Source organism: Lemur catta, chromosome 6, assembly GCF_020740605.2.
Source record: "Lemur catta isolate mLemCat1 chromosome 6, mLemCat1.pri, whole genome shotgun sequence".
NCBI classification, from domain to species: domain Eukaryota; kingdom Metazoa; phylum Chordata; class Mammalia; order Primates; family Lemuridae; genus Lemur; species Lemur catta.
The window spans coordinates 7,727,697-7,744,884 of record NC_059133.1 but is presented as its reverse complement, the minus strand read 5'-3'; the positions used below and the strand labels follow the sequence as shown (position 1 = coordinate 7,744,884).

Below are 17,188 nucleotides of genomic sequence, written 5' to 3'. Positions count from 1 at the left end.
GTAACAATAACAGCAAACACGAACAGGGCCTCCTATGTGCTCCAAACATCGCTCTAATACTGCATCCGCATTTCCTCATGGAAAAACTAAGGCGCAGAGCGGTTAAGTAACTTGGGGAGCGCTAAGGACGTGTCTGGCAGCAGACAGCTACCGCACCTCTCTGCGACCAGACGCAGTCCAGGCTCGGAGCCCCCCAGGGGCGGGACTAAGTGGAGGAAGTCCCGCCCCATTCCGGCCTCCAGGCTTCCGCTTCCGCTCTTGCTCGTCCGGTCCGCTCCGGCCGGGTCGCGGCTTCGGCATGGCTGCTGGCGGTGACCATGGCGGGCCCGATAGCTACCGCTCCCCGCTTGCCTCCCGCTACGCCAGCCCGGAGATGTGCTTCGTGTTTAGCGACAGGTACAAATTCCGAACATGGCGGCTGCTCTGGCTGTGGCTGGCGGAGGCTGAGCAGGTAACGGGCCCCGGGGCGGAGGGGCCGGGCGGGGAGAGGCGGGCTCGTCCCAGCACGTGCCGGGCTCCGAGCCGGGCTGGGCTTAGCCGGCTGTTTTCGGCCGGTGTTCACTGTTCTGAGGAGCTGCGGCCCCAGGAAGGCAAGGGTAGGAGGCCCGGGAGCCGACACCTGTTGCCTCACGTGTTTTTAGTTCTGGAGGGTTCGAGACACGCCGGAGGCTGAGACAAATGCAGTCTGTCGTTTCAGGGAATTAATTCATCTTGGCCATTCTGCACGAGTATACTGCTAACCACAGATACCGAGGGCTTGTTAACGTGACATTGTGCTGATTTCACACATCTTTTCTCGTTTAATCCATAAAGACCTTGCAAGCTTGGTGGGGTTTTCCCACATGGCAGGGAAGAACACCAATCCTGCAGAGTGCCTTAGGCCACCCAGATATTAAGAGCTGAACTGGGATTTGAACCTGCATTCAGTCCAGATTCTGGGCTGAGTGCTTAGCCGCTTTGTCTTTTGCAGCGCTGTGAGTTACAGATAGGGCTGGAATGGGTGTTTTCAAGGCCACTGTTTTTGCCTCATTCGGCTACACTTTGCTTCTGAGGAGGGAGAATCTGGACAGGGGTTTATGGTTTCTCTCATGAGGGCTGCACATAGAGCTACTTGGGCGAACGGTTTCAGAAATTAACGTCAGAGGGGCCTTCCCAGAGGAGTGGAAGGAAACTGAAGATGATCTAAAGAGCTATGTTTCTTCTCAAGTTTCAGAGGAAAGTGCCACAACAAGCAATTTGGCAGTGTCCTCTCAAATGGCATAGTAAAAATGGAAACAATCTGAGTGGTGCCTGGGACCATGGTACAATGAAACTCCCCAAACGGGAAACTTTCATCCTAGATTCCCTGCCCAGCCCCCATCACTGTGCTCCAAAAACGTCAGCGGTACGGTATAATAACAGCAGACAATTATGTAGTTATATGCAGTGGTGAACTTGAAACTCGCAAGGCCTGACTCTGGAGGATCTTATATCTTAGACCTAGTGTTATCTAAGACTTGAACAGTCCCAAGCCCCAGCACTGTTTTAAGACTTAACATATAATTGCTCATTAATCCTCAAAACAACCCTGTAGGGTAAGAGCTATTATTGTACCTATTTTATAGATGAGAGACTGGAGGCATAGAGAAATTTACTATGAACTGTTGGCTCAGATAACGATAGTAGTAGATAGACCTTAATCATGTGTTGTGGTTTGTGATGTCCTAGTATATACTGTATTCCATTTCATTTGATACTCCATGCTATAGATTAGGGGAAATCAGAAAGATTTTGCTAGAGTCACCATAGGTAGTAAATGGCTGCAAGCTGGAATTGGAATGTAGAGTCTGAGTATGTGTTCTTTCCTCTGTTTGGTCTGCACATTGTCTGAAATGCATACAATTTTGGGTTTGGGTTATCGGGGTGTCAAAATTAGCATAAATTATGTAACTTAGTAGTTAAAAAAAATTGGAGAATGAGAGATTAGGAGGAATGCAGAAAATCAGCTATAAGGAAAGTATGAATTTTGAGAAGATAAATTGCTTGGGGGAAGGAAGTAATATGGCCACGTTGCCCCCTGCTGCTTTGCTTTGGGAGGAGCCCTGATATATCATTTCTGCTGTAAAGGTTCCAGGCAGTTCTGCCACAGGTGGCTTCTGAAATGTGACTAGTGCAACTGAGAAACTGAATGTTGGACAATAACAGGTCTAAGATACAAGATCCTCCCGAGTCAGGCCTTGTGAGTTTCAAGTGCACCACTGCATGTATTCATTCCTTGGATCCAGGATTCTGAGCTACGTATTTTTTGCCAGCCTAATTTTTCCAGTGATAGATGAATTTAAGATGTTGATGTGTTTCTTTTCTTATCAGTATTACCTGGAATTGCTTTCAGTTGCACTGAATTTGCTGACAAAACTACTTAACAGAACTTTTTAAATTTTGGTTTCTCTGAGTAAATCCATCTGAGTAAAATGTAAAGCTGCCACACTATGGTTACCTGCGTGGCAAGCACTAAGGATTAAGCAGTAAATATAACAAGGCTCTCCCTTTATGTATACATTCTAGAGGGAAAGGCTAGGCTAATAAATATGTAAAAATGTCAGGTAGTGTGAAGTAGTTTAATTTAACCAGGCTAAAGAGATAGATCAGATCAGTGACATAGAAAGCTATTTTACATTGAAGTCAGGGAAGACCTCTCTGAGAAGATGACGTTTGAGCCCAAAACGAGTGAAGGAGGAGTGAGCTAAGCAGAGATATGGGGCAGAGGGAGCGGTCAAGAGCAGGATTGTATTGTTGTTTTATGTATTGGTGTTTACTTAGGATGTAATTTATCATGATTCATTGAAAAGGCCACCCCACCAACCCCCTGCCCCCACTTTTAGCTTGGTTGCCCTTGGGAGGTGGGGGGGGGGGGCTTTTCTCCTGAGACAGGATCTCACTCTGTCCTAGGCTGGAGCCCAGTGGTGCTGTCATAGCTCACTGCAGCCTTGAATTCCTGGGCTCAAGTGATCCTCCCACCTCAGCGTCTTGGGACTACAGGCTGTGCCACCTAAATTTTAATTTAAGAATTGGGAGGTAGGGCATAAATGCTAACATGAACCAGGTTTTTCTTGGTGTCACTTCAGTTCAAACAATAGTGATATTGAGGGTATTTAATCTTATTTTGCCTATTCTGCAGACTTTGGGTTTGCCTATCACAGATGAACAAATCCAAGAGATGGAATCAAACCTGGACAACATCGACTTCAAGATGGCAGCTGAAGAAGAGAAACAATTACGACACGATGTGATGGCTCATGTGCACACATTTGGCCACTGCTGTCCAAAAGCTGCAGGCATTATTCATCTTGGTGCCACCTCCTGCTATGTTGGAGATAATACAGTAGGAACCCATATTGTTTATACTTAGGACTCAATCTTTATAATGTGCTTATAAATTTCATATGATATCCCGTTTAGGAAGTGACTTCGTAGATCTTTATTTTTAGGGGTATCCTGGCTGAAAACACTCAGGAATTTTCTGCTTTTAGTATCCTTCCAGTCTAAACTATAAAGACCTAGTGACCTCTGTAAAATAAGATCTACAGATATTGCTTATGCATTGGTATGCTGGACATAAGCTGAGGTCTTAAGCGTTTTAGGGGCTGAGGTATTAATAATTTTCCAAAGGGCTTTTCTTTCCAACATCCTTTATAACTCTTCATCGTGGCTTCTAAAAAGAAAAGAGGATTGCATTATGATTGGTCTTTTGTTTTGTTTTAACAGGGTCTTGCTCTGTTGCTTGGGCTAGAGTATGTATCATAGCTCACAGGTTGCATTGTAATTGTTAAATGAAACTTTTAATTAACAAAAGTGTTTTATAGTCAAACATGGAAAAGTAACAGCAAACATTTTCCTGAAAGTTTACTAGGTGCCAGGTACTATTGTGAGCACTTTGTATGTATTACTTCATTTATTCTGCAGTAAAACCATAAGAGATAGATGCTATTATCTCTGTTTTTAAATAGTCTTATTAAGTTTTGTAACTCAGTGAAATGTATCCATTTTAAATGTACAGTTCGGTGAGTTTTAGTAAATGTATGGAATTGTTCAACCTTCACCATACTCCAGTTTTAGAGTATACCCCTCACCCTAGGAAGTTCTCCCATGCTTGTTTGCAGTCTGCCCCCACTCCTGCCTCCAGGCTCAGACAACCACTAACCTGCTTTCTGTCTCTGTAGTTTTGCCTTTTCTAGAGATTTCTTTTTTTGGAGACAGAGTCTTACTCTGTTGCCCAGGCTAGAGTGCCGTGGCATCAGCCTAGCTCACAGCAACCTCAAACTCCTGGGCTCAAGCAATCCTTATGCCTCAGCCTCCTGAATAGCTGGGACTACAGGCTTGCGCCACCATGCCCGGCTAATTTTTTTCTATATATTTTTTGTTGTCCAGCTAATTTCTTTCTATTTTTAGTAGAGACGGGGGTCTTGCTCTTGCTCAGGCTGGTATCGAACTCCTGAGCTCAAAACGATCCGCCCACCTCAGCCTCCCAGAGTGCTAAGATTATAGGCGTGAGCCACTACGCCCGGCCGAGATGTCTTATAAATGGAGTCATAGAATATATGGTCTTTGGGGTCTGGCTTTATTATCTTCATTTTTGCAGATGAGGAAATGTAAAGAGAGGTTAAAGAAATGGCCCAAGATCACACAGCTGGAAAGGATACAACATCGGGAAGGATGACTCCAAAATTTGTGCCCTTAATTACAGTGTACTCATGGGGCCAGAAGTTAAGTTGTCCCAAATACTTTTTAGTCTTAAGTGGTACGTAATTAAAGGCATCGTTGTATAATTGGTAAGATAATTGGAAGAGAACAACAATCTTATTTGGAAAATCCTTTTAAAAAGTACTCAGTGTATCAGTGTAGGCCGGGCGTGGTGGGTCACGCCTGTAATCCTAGCACTCTGGGAGGCCGAGGCGGGCGGATCGTTTGAGCTCAGGAGTTCGAGACCAGCCTGAGCAAGAGCGAGACCCCGTCTCTACTAAAAATAGAAAGAAGTTAGCCAAACAACTAAAATATATACAAAAAAAAAAAAAAAATTAGCCGGGCATGGTGGCGCATGCATGTAGTCCCAGCTACTCGGGAGGCTGAGGCAGAAGGATCACCTGAGCCCAGGAGTTTGAGGTTGCTGTGAGCTAGGCTGACGCCATGGCACTCACTCTAGCCCGGGCAACAGAGTGACACTCTGTCTCAAAAAAAAAAAAAAAAAATACTCAGTGTATAGTTGAGCTCAGCAATTACTGTTTTCTACAAGCACATGTTGGAGTTGCCTGAAATACATACATCTCTTCTCTTCCTCAGTAGCAGCTTTAAGTTTCCTAAACCTTGATGTTCTGGGTTATGCCTTGCCTTATTAGCAACTATAGGTAAGAAAAAGGGGGAGGAACCAATGGAATGTGCTCAGAGACTTAACCACTTCTCTCTGGGAAAGTATAAACCTTGTTGACTTGCACATTTACTGGTTGTTTTAGATACCAGATACGTTGGGCTTTACGAGTATAAAGGTTTTGTTTCTTATAGATCCCAGTAGTACTGCTTTCTAAGTTGGTGTGCTTTTGAAACAGTAATCAGAAAAGAACAACTTAACGTTAGCATCTTCAGGTGTGCATAGTGGGTTGCTAATGATAAGATAGGTTGCTAGCTCAGACACCCAGCCATGATATGGCCAAAAAGTGTTACACAATATTGTGTGACCAAAGCTCTTTAATATGACACCATTGCATTTTACTTTGTAGGACCTGATTATTCTTAGAAATGCACTTGACCTGCTTTTGCCAAAGGTAAGGAGTGGGCAGACATTTCTGACCAACCTTAGATTCCCTGTGATAGCAGATGCATACCAATTATGACTAAATCAACTAGTATAAATCTACATAGATTATCATTTTCTCAGGTGAATGACCCTGTTGCTAATCTGTAGAACTAATTGCCTCTTTAAAACACTGTAAGTGAAGGCTTTTTAAAGCATAGCCTTTTGAATGAAGGAAGCAAAAGCATGTTGCTGTAACATGTCGGTCAGGATTATGATTTTGTCCTGGTTTTCTGCAGTGGTCTTAAAATAACTTTTTAGGTAGTCAACTCAGTTTTCAGATGTTGGTTGCTATGAACTCTACAGGGCACTTCAGGATACAAAGATGAAAAGAAATGACTGCTGCCTTTCATGAGCTAGAGGTCTAATTTTATATAAAATTATTTAAAAGTTTAGTTCCTATTATGTAATGAACTCAACCTGAATTCACCCTCTTTCTACCACATGATCTTTCTTACAGCTTGCCAGAGTGATCTCTCGGCTTGCCAACTTTGCTAAGGAACGAGCTGATCTACCCACGTTAGGTTTCACACATTTCCAGTAAGTGATAAGATTACTTCTTGGGAGTTGGGCTTGTTTATATGCATATGGCTTCCAGTTACTTCTTCAGTTCTCCCTTTTCCATGGTAACCTTGAGGTGGAGGATATTAAAATATAACTTATAACTTGGGGTGCTTATAAGGAACGAGTCTGATATCCACCTTAAAAGCCTTACTGGTGAGAGAGTAAATCTAACAGTTCATCTGGGAAACATTTGGAAATATGTATAAAGAGCCTTAAAAATAATTTCTTATGATAATAAGCATTGGAAACAATCTAAATGTCCAAAAATAAGAGAATAATTAAATCAGGTATAGCATATCCATAAGTTGCAATAATATGCAACCATTAGAATGATGCTCATGAGACAATAGCGTGGAAATGTGCTTAAGTTAATGTTACAGGGGAAAAGAGCTTATAAATTGCACAAAGATTGGATAAAAGTATATTACAATGTAAATATTGATAACTCTCGGTTTATGAGATAATAGAGTAATTTTTTTCTAGTTTTTGTATTTTTGACTTTTAAAATATGCAAGTATTTTTTATAATTACTGAGTAAAGCCCTTTTAAAAAGCCAGTGATGGCTGGGCACAGTGGCTCACGCTTGTTATCTTAGCACTCTGGGAGGCTGAAGCGGGAGGATTCTTTGAAGTCAGGAGTTCAAGACCAGCCTGAGCAAGAGTGAGACCCTGTCTCTACTAAAAATAGAAAAACTAGCCAAATGTTGTTCCTCGTGCCTGTAGTCCCAGGCACTCAGGAGGCTTATGTTTATTGGTAGCAGAAACCTGAAGAACTTGTTCATGTGAAGGAGTTAATGCTCAGCATCTCTGGCTTGACTATGAAAAGTGTTGCCTTCTGCTGGCTCCCTACACATCTAGCATCATCTGTATTGCAGCTCCTCTGTCTCTCCTGCCTCTGGGAGAGTGCCCAGGGAAAGCAGGAGCATTCTGATATTCCTCTGGGGTTAGCATAAGGAAAGGTATTGGCCGCCACAGTCAGCAGATGTTAGGAACTCTGAAAATGGTCAGTCCATGCAATTAAAAAAATGCTTTGCTGAGATACAATTCACATAACATAAAATTGACCATTTTAAAGTGTACATTTTGGTGATTTTTAGTATATTTACAGAGTTATGCTATCATTACCACTATTATATAATTTCAGAATATTTCTGTCATCCTAAAAAGAAACCCCATACCCATTAGCAGTCACTCGTATTAGCAGTCACTCCTATTCCCCCTTTCCCCAGCCCTTGGCAACCACTAATCTATTTTTTGTCCCATGGAGTTGCCTATTCTATACATTTCATATAAATAGAATCTTGTACAATGTGTGACCTTTTGTGTCTGGCTTCTTTCACTTAGCATGATGTTTTCAATATTTATCCATGTTGTAGTATGTGTCAGAACTTCACTTCTTTTTATGGTTGAATGACATTCCCATTGTACCGCTGTGCCACATTTTTGTCTACCCATTCATTCACTGGTTGATGGACAGACAGTTGGGTTATTTCCACCCTGTGGCTATTATGAATAATGCTGCTGTGAACAAGCCCATGCAAATCTATTAGCAGGAGTTAACAAGGAAAACAATGAGATGAATCTGAGGATATACTATAGCTTGTGATGTGTCTACTGTAGACATTCCTATTGGTGTGCATCGATGTTGCTGTCAGTATCATTAGCCTAAAAGGAAAGAAATTCCATTTGGAGTGGGCTAGTTAAAACTTGGACATTATTGTAGTTTATTCATAATTATGTTTTATGTTCAGAAACAGACCTTCAGTGGATTAAGACATCACACTAGAAACAAAGCCATTAGCTGTAATGTTAGAGTCCTTTGGTTATGTGTGTTTTGGGCTTCTCCATAGCATGACTGGCTGCTCACTGGATCTTGGCTCCTCACAGAGGCCTTCCTCTGCCACCAATCTAGAGTAGCCTTCTCCATTGTGATCCTTATTTTCTTCTTTTAGCATTTAAAATATCAACAATTATCTTGTTTTTTTCTTTACTTGTTTACACTACAATGTAAGCTCCATTGGATAGGAACTTCATCTGTTTTGTTCACTGTTGTGTTTCCAACAGCAAGAACGTATTAAGTACTTGGCAAATGTTACATGAATATCCAATATATTTCCTACCATTGTCTGGGGATATAGCTATGAACAAAATGGACATTGTCTCTGCCCTTATTTTACATTGCCTCTTGATAAAGAACTATGCTAATAGCCCTTTAGATTTACAGTCTTTGAATGTTTATAAATGACATTGAATCTCCTTAACTATTATTTGCTCAAACTTTTTAGCTCTTGTTTTGTCTTTACTAGTTTCTCCCACTTTTATTCTCTTTTTTTTGTTTGAGACAGAGTCTCACTCTGTCACCCTGGGCTGGAGTGCAGTGGCATTATCGTAGCTCACTGCAGCCTCATACTGCTGGGCTCAAGTGATCCTCCTGCCTCAGTCTCCTGAGTAGCTGGGACTACAGGCATGTACCACCATGCCCAGCTAATTTTTCAAAATTTTTTTGTAGAGACAAGGTTTTGCTGTGTTGCCCAGACTGGTCTCCAACTCTTGAGCTCAGGCAATCCTCCCGCCTCAGCCTTCTATAGTGCTGGGATTATAGGCACGAACCACAATCCTCCCACCTCAGCCTTCTATAGTGCTGGGATTATAGGCATGAACCACCACACCTGGCCCTCCAACTTTTACTTTAATTGTTCCCCCTACAGTGAGTAATAGTGGTTATTAAAAGAAGCAATGAAGCTTTGATGAAGTAAGGCCTTGGTCTCAGACGACTTTGTGTTATCATTGGGTTATTTTCAGGCCTGCTCAGCTGACCACAGTTGGGAAACGTTGCTGTCTTTGGATTCAAGATCTTTGCATTGATCTCGAGAACTTGAAGCGTGTCCGAGATGACCTGCGCTTCCGCGGTGTGAAGGGTACCACTGGCACTCAGGCCAGCTTCTTGCAGCTCTTTGAGGGAGATGACCAAAAGGTATTCCGAAAGTGACCTGAGGGATACTGAAATTCAGCAATGGGGAGCCCAAGAGAAAAAGCTGACCTCCAGTATGATAATAGAGACTGATCCAGAATGGGGTGTCGTGGTGGGCTTTGGATTAGAAGGAGGTTGGAGGGCTGAGACCTTGGCAGGATGGCAGGTTGAGATAATCTCATCCTGGATACGTGGATTTCTGTACGGATGTGTCTTTTTTCTTGAAAGGTAGAACAGCTTGACAAGATGGTGACAGAAAAGGCAGGATTTAAGAGGTAGGTAAATGGGACAAGTGTTGGGCTCCCTGTTAAGCTGATGAAGGGCTCTAGATTGTACCTTAACTTTTTTGACTTTTTCTTCCTCTGTTTTTCTACCCATTTCCTTCTCTCTCTGGCTTGAGTTTTATTTTCTCATAGTCTGGATTCTATTTTCTTATAATCTATAAGAAAAAAATTATTTAATTCTGATTTCTTTAGAGTACCTTTACCCATGTTGTAGCTGTTTTTGTTTTTATTTCTTTACTGAGGCCTCCAATGGATTAGACTAAATCTGACCCATTTCCGTGGGGGGCCCCATGCTCCACAATGGTTCCTTCTCCCAGGCATTTCTATCAAGCTCTGGCGGGACATGGGCATACCTGACCATGTTTCTTCCTCAAGTCAGGACAGCTTCCTGAGTATTGGTAAAAAAGGTTGGAAGACTAGTTTGTTCCAGGAGCAAATTACCTACCAGTCAGGTCCTCTGGGTTCAATGTGATATAGTGTGCCAATAAGACCAGGGCTTTGCTTAGGACCTGCTTTTGCTTGTTTGACAGAGCCACATTTTGTGTACAGTTTTTGAATTTAATTTTATTTTTTTCGAGACAAAATCTCACTCTGTTGCCCAGGCTAGAGTGCATTCGCCTAATCATAGCTCATTGTAACCTCAAACTCCTGGGCTTAAGGGGTCCTCCCACCTCAGCCTACCAAATAGGGGTGTGTATTACCATGCCTAACTAATTTTTTTTTTTTCTTGTGAGACAGAGTCTCACTCTTGCCCAGGCTAGAGTGCCGTGGCGTCAGCCTAGCTCACAGCAACCTCAAACTCCTGGGCTTAAGTGATCCTCCTGCCTCAGCCTCCCGAGTAGCTGGGACTACAGGCAGGGGCCAACATGCCCAGCTAATTTTTCTATGTATATTTTTAGTTGTTCAGCTAATTTTTTTTTTTTTAAACATAGTCTCTCTATGTTGTCCAGTAGGGATTTGAACACCTCAGCCTCCCAAGTAGGTGAGACTACAGGCATGTGCCACCATGCCCAGCTTTGATCTATTTTCTGTTTATTTCCAGGCGTTTCATCATCACGGGGCAGACCTATACTCGAAAAGTGGATATTGAGGTTCTGTCTGTGCTGGCTAGTTTGGGGGCATCAGTGCACAAGGTGAGTGGTGGTAGCTTGTCGGGTGGGGAATGGGAGTTTTGGGCACCACAGAAAGACTGAATCAGTGTCAGAATTTTACTTGTCTTTCTCGAGGTATCATAATTCAGTTTTACAATTTGGGGCCCTGTAAATGGAGCCCTTAAATTAAGGTATGTTTAAGGGAAGACTAGTTTTGGCATTCTCTTTAAAGTTTCTCCAAGGACTGTAAAATGTCCATCTTGTTCAATGACATATTAAAGTTAATCTTGCCATTATCTTTCCATGATGTCATAAGGAGCGTTTCACAAAAGTGTTTCTGTGCTCCTTGAATTTGTCATCCTAGCTCTTTGGGAGTGGAGAGCAGTCAGAGTAAGATACTCTGCAGGAGCTCTTGGGGAGGTCGTGCTGGTCATTAGCTCAGTGACAGAACACCTGAAGAGCTCATCTTCATCGCCCTAGTTGCTGCTCCCAGACTCCCGTGCACACTGACAGGGTGGGATGACGCTTGTTCCCTGCTTCCCACAGATTTGCACTGACATACGCCTCCTGGCAAACCTCAAGGAGATGGAGGAACCCTTTGAAAAACAGCAGATTGGTGAGTGTTATATAGAGATCTTGAGCACCGCAGAGCTGTTGGAGAGCCTTGTGGACATGTGCTGACAGCTCACCCAGCGGTATGTTGCACACTTGCTCTCCTCTGAAGTCTTTCTGCCTTTGCATCTTGTCCTTTTACGTGGCAGGTTCGAGTGCGATGCCGTACAAGCGGAACCCCATGCGCTCAGAACGGTGCTGCAGCCTTGCCCGTCACCTGATGACCCTTGTCATGAACCCACTGCAGACAGCATCTGTGCAGTGGTTTGAACGCACGCTGGATGATAGTGCCAACCGGTTAGTGGCACAGGGATGTCACATAAAGCAAGTTGGGAAGAGAACTAAAGGAAGAGCCCAGAAGCAAAAGGACGTTTTTGAACATCTCTACATTCCCTCCTTGTCCTCAAGGAGCCTAGAGTCCAGCAGGGAGGCAAAAACATAAAAGAACAATGTGATACGTGTTACGATTGAAGTATGTAAAGGGTACTGTGGGAACAAAGTGGGAGTAGTGTTTGAGGAATCAGAAAGTGTCACAGTAGGGGTGATGCCTTAAATACAGGCCTTAAGGCCGGGTACGGTGGCTCACGCCTGTAATCCTAGCACTCTGGGAGTCCAAGGCAGGAAGACTGCTTGAGCTCAGGAGTTGGAGACCAGCCTGAGCAAGAGGGAGACCCCGTCTCTACTAAAAATAGGGGGAAAAAAATTAGCTGGGCAACTAAAAATAGAAAAAATTAGCCTGGCGTGATGGTATGCCCCTGTAGTCCCAGCAACTCAAGAGGCTGAAGCAGGAGGATTGCTCGAGCCCAGGAGTTTCAGGTTGCTGTGAGCTATGATGAAGCCACTGCAGTCCAGCCTGGGCAACAGAGACTCTGTCTCAAAACAGAAAACAAACAAAAAAGAAATACAGGCCTCTTTTAAAGACAAAATTGGGAGCATGTATAAAGGCACACAGGTAGGGAAAAAAACACTTGAGGGAGTTACTAATTATTGTGTAGTGCTGGGGAAGGAAGTCAGTATGGGACAGATCATGATCACAGGTGGTAGCCCATCTATAAAGGGTCTTACAGGCCCTGGAGAGGAAAGTTTAACTATTATCCTGAAGGCAAATAGATGTCACATGTGATATATGGCACAGTGACATCTTGATAATTGTGAGGTGAGTCAGAAGTCATGTGTAACTATAAATAAGGTATCAGCTTGCACATGGTTTTCTGCTTTATGTATATAATCATTTAAAGCAGATTCACATTACTCTCACATTGTACTGAGATTTCTTGAGTGGGTAAGTTTGTGTAGTTAAAACCAGCTCTCTAGGATCTATGCATAATCCTGGGTTTATCTATGGAAACAAGTCATGTGAACTCATTCAGAATAAGTCAGGCATTGAGAACCTTTTAGCAAGGGGTGACCAATGAGAGATAGCCTGCTAAAACACCCTGGCAACACTTTCTAGAAATCAGCTGTAAGGGGACATGGATCAGGTCAGAACAAGTTAGGAGGCTACTTTAAGAGTCCTAAGTCCCACTGGTATAGTGCCCATGTAAATGGAGAGGAAGGACATAGATACAGAGTCAAATGCAGATTGGCCAGCCTCGGTGGTTGACTGGAGTGAGTATAAAGAACCCAGTGACTGGGGTGCTAGTGCCATTTACTGAGGCAGGAGCTACAAGGGAGAGAAAGAGCAGGTTTGCCATGGTAAGTGGGAGGCAATGAGAAAGTGGCTAAATTCATTTTGGGGTTTGAGGTGCCTATGGGTCAACCAGTTGGAGCTCTCAGCTATAAGGTATGGTGCCTGGGCAAGTGGTCTGGACTGGAGGTGATAGATTTGAGGGTCATGAGGACATGGGGGTATTTGGAGTCATGAGATTGAAGGAAATTGTCTCGAGCACATATGGTATGAGAGATCAATAGGGCGGCCTCTTGGGACACACCCTGCTTTTCACTGAAATTATGTGTTTAAAGAGATAACTGAATGGCTGTTTGTTTTCTAGACGTATCTGTTTGGCTGAGGCATTTCTTACTGCAGATACTATATTGAATACGCTGCAGAACATTTCTGAAGGATTGGTGGTGTACCCCAAAGTAAGAGGCCTCAAAAAAGTAAATTATTAGGGAAGGGTTGGAATGTGGGAAGAGGAGTGCTCTGGAGTGTGTTGTGGGAGCTGTATTCTGGTCTAATAGTTCATCCCAACTTAGCATATCGTCGAGTTCATGACATAAGCTCTAGGGAACGAGCTCCATGGAATTCATAGACACATTTATAGAAGAAGGAAAAAGTAGTACTTTGAATTGCCTTGAACTATCTACCAGCACGAATCATCTACTCTGGTGTGACTAGGCACAGTAATGGCTCCATTTGCCTGTTTTTAAGTCCTTAGCAGATTTGTTCATTCCATAATATACTCAGCTCTTAAGACTGGTCACTGAAATGTAACACATTTTGGTTTTAGGAATCATTCCTCTGAAACAACTTTTTTACTTAAATCAATACTTTTTTTTTTAAAATAAATCTCCAAATTAATAAGAAAACTGAGAAGTACCATATAGAATAAAAACAACCCATTACTCTCTCCATAAATATTGTAGTTTGTATCCCTGCATTTTGCTTGAGATAGTTGGTGTCCTGCTGTATGTATGCCTTTGTAACCCTGAGGCATCTTGATTGGCCATTCATTTCATCTTTTCTTCTAGGTAATTGAACGGCGTATTCGGCAAGAGCTGCCTTTCATGGCCACAGAGAATATCATCATGGCCATGGTCAAAGCTGGGGGTAGCCGCCAGGTTTGTAACCCCTCATGCTCCTGGATAAATTGAGAGTGCACCTTCGGTCCTGCTCTCACCTCTCTGAAGAAGAAAGGATGAAGGAAGGTGTTACCTTCAGTCACAGTGTTGGTACAGAGCAGTGACCATGCTCTGCTATCTCTGGAAGGTGATTGTGGTGAACTCAGTTTATTAAAAGTCAATCACTTAATCTCTTGTAGAAAAAGTCCACTCTTAGTGAAGGAATGAGGTCTGAAATTCCATAGGAAGTGATGGGAAGAGAGCAGGAAGCAAGAGCAAAAGGTTCATAAGGCTTTAAAGAAGAGCCCAGGGCAAGGTGGGCACTCACTTCTGGTTCATCCGAAGATGTGGTCAGAGAGTTGAGATCTTAGTGGACTCAGACTAAAGGGAGCCACTTTAGCCTAGAGGAGTGTTGTGTACCAGCATGGATGTGAAGTATCTGATGACTTTTTAAGCATGTTCATATGCCTTGTTAGGAGTGAACTGACCCCGCTTCACTGTCTTCCCAGGATTGCCATGAGAGAATCAGAGTGCTCTCCCAGCAGGCAGCTGCTGTGGTTAAGCAGGAAGGGGGTGACAATGACCTCATAGAGCGGATCAAGGCTGATGCCTATTTTAGTCCCATTCATTCCCACTTGGACCATTTACTGGATCCTTCTTCTTTCACTGGTCGTGCATCCCAGCAGGTAAGCATCCATCAGAACTTTTCTGGGGGTTCTTCCCTAGATGCCCTGTTTTCACACTGCTGGGCTGCGGAGCTTGGCATACTGTCTTTGATGTTTCTATTTTATGATGGGAACAGGGCTAGTTAGAAGGAAATCAGATTGCCTTAGATGTCCTGAAAAATAAAAAGAATGAATGGAAATCAGAGAAGCTTGCTGGCTAAAATGTGAAGATTTGACTGTTTTGAGCTGCCTTAAGTATTTCCCCATGTGGATTTCTTGGGCTTCTCTTTTGGTCTCGAGAATATGTTGTAATGGACAAAGACGTAGGTTTGTCGGGTAGATCTGGGTTCAATCCTGGCTTCTGGCATTTACTGTCTGACAGCATAGAAATAATACATCTCATAGGGTTCTTGTGAGGGTTAAAACGCCTAGCATCGTGCTTGCTGCATAGTAGATGCTCAGTAAGTGTTTTGTCATTTTTCCTGCTGACCTTTTGGAAAAGACTAGAAACGTTAATTCAAAAACATTTTCTCAGTACGTACTAGGTGCTCTGTGTGTTCAAGTATTGTGTTTAATTCTGGGGATTTAAAGATGAATAGATAATTTTTGTCTTCATGGAACTCAAAACTTAATGGTAAAGGTTTGTAAATATGTCATTATTACACCAAGCAGTACATGCAGGGATTGAGGGAAGTACATCTTTTGGGGGTTGGGGGTCCCAAAGAAGGAGATATCCCTTTTAAGGCAGAATGTAGTAGAAGTTGGGAAAGACTTCCTGGAAGACACCATGTCTGGAGCTGACAAGTAGGAGTTAGCCTGGGAAGGCCAGCTGGAAGGAGATAGCAGACTACATAAACCTCTAACATGTGAAGCGACTACAATCAGTTAAGTGTTGCTAGAGTAGCAAGTGCCCCAGATGTAGTAACTGGATTTGAAGCCGAGGGCAGGAGTTTGTCCTTTATGTTCAAATCACTCAGGTGTTATATAAAAGTTGGACTTTAAAGACTTAAAACTTGGAGGTAGAGAGACCAATGAAGGGGCTACTGTAATGACCCAAGCAATAGATTATGAGGGCTTTGAGCAAAGGCAGTGGTGGTGGATAGAAGGGGAAGAGACGAGGGTAATCTCTTGGTGGCTGGTTGAATAGGGCTGGAAAGGAGAGAGGGGAGAAGCTATGGTGATTTTATTAATAGCTTGGGTGGAAATGGTGGGACCAACTGAGAGAAGACAGGCGGGGGTGGTTTGTGGGGAAGGATGGCGGGCATGTGGGTTGAATCGCCTGTGTCTAGGGAGAGATTTCTAGCAGGCAATTGAGGAAAACACACGCTCAATGATGGAGTAAAACCTTTATCAAATTAGGTCTCAGTGATATCAGTTGACATTGAAAAAGCTATTCTCCACTCACATCTTAACATTTTCTTTTGTCTTATGTTTGCTTTCCTCTTTGGAACAGGTACAGAGATTCTTAGAAGAGGAAGTGTTTCCCCTGTTAAAACCATATGAAAAAGTGATGAAGGTGAAAGCAGAATTATGTCTGTAGAGTCGGAAAAGAATTAAACAAAAAATCATTGTTGGTTTTGTCACCTTGGTTGCTGAGGTGTGAAAAAGTGTTACTCTGGTGTCTCATTTTTACTTTAAGAATTGTTGCCTTACATTAATACAGCATTTTCTTCTTCCTGTGGTGGTTTTCACATTTCTCAAGGTTAACAATGCAGAAACGGAATGCACTGTAGTTGACTCTGTTGTTTACAGCAGCACAGACTTGCACAATAAATGTAGCTCATACCTGCTCTCTGTTCTTTCAAGGCACGTTTTCCAGCTGTCTCAATCTAGTCCCTTTCACATGTTCACTTGATTGTGCAGTGCAAATTCTTGGTCCTCTCCCAAAGGTGAATTTGATCTAGGTCTAGAAAAACAACTCGGATTCAGCAAAGTTGGATACCTTTATTTCAGTTATAGTTGGCTAGAATAAGTAATGAAATTTGGAGCTACAATACTAAAATACAAAAAAAGAAAACCCTGATGTGATCATCGGGTTTCCTCAGTTCAAGTTGTGCCCGACCTCATTTTATCTTTTGTTAAGACATGTGTGTTGGGGAAATGGTAGTTGGATATATTGATTGCATCAAGGCATCTGACAGTCTACTCCTTGTTATGTGGGTTTTTTTTAATGATAAAGAATAATTGTATATATTCATGGGGTACAGAGCGATGCTTTGATACATGTATAGTGATTAGATCAGGGTAATTAGCATATCCATCACCTCAAACATTATTTGTTTGTGTTGGGAATATTCAATATCTTCCTTCTAACTATTTGACCCATGATTCATTAAATAGCTAAGGTACTCTTTTTCGTTTCCAAGACAAAAAAAGTGTAAAATAATGTATTTATAC

At 42.7% G+C, this 17,188-nt stretch overlaps 1 protein-coding gene across 2 annotated transcripts; it reads left to right on the top strand.

The window, feature by feature from the left end:
- Positions 1 to 240: 240 nt before the first annotated feature.
- On the top strand, positions 241 to 16,468 carry ADSL (adenylosuccinate lyase). 2 transcript variants are annotated; one of them, XM_045554851.1, is made up of 13 exons: positions 241 to 451; positions 3,158 to 3,361; positions 5,751 to 5,795; positions 6,285 to 6,364; positions 9,190 to 9,361; positions 9,587 to 9,633; positions 10,685 to 10,775; positions 11,280 to 11,349; positions 11,495 to 11,642; positions 13,337 to 13,427; positions 14,037 to 14,126; positions 14,636 to 14,812; positions 16,245 to 16,468. In XM_045554851.1, exons 1-13 carry the CDS (start codon positions 299 to 301, stop codon positions 16,329 to 16,331), a joined length of 1,455 nt encoding a protein of 484 aa, XP_045410807.1. In that variant the 5' UTR covers positions 241 to 298; the 3' UTR covers positions 16,332 to 16,468. The 2 variants fall into 2 exon arrangements, 1 of the variants encoding a protein (XP_045410807.1); XR_006735947.1 differs by lacking the exon at positions 16,245 to 16,468 and having other exon boundaries at positions 270 to 451; positions 14,037 to 14,274; positions 14,636 to 14,724.
- Positions 16,469 to 17,188: the final 720 nt, after the last annotated feature.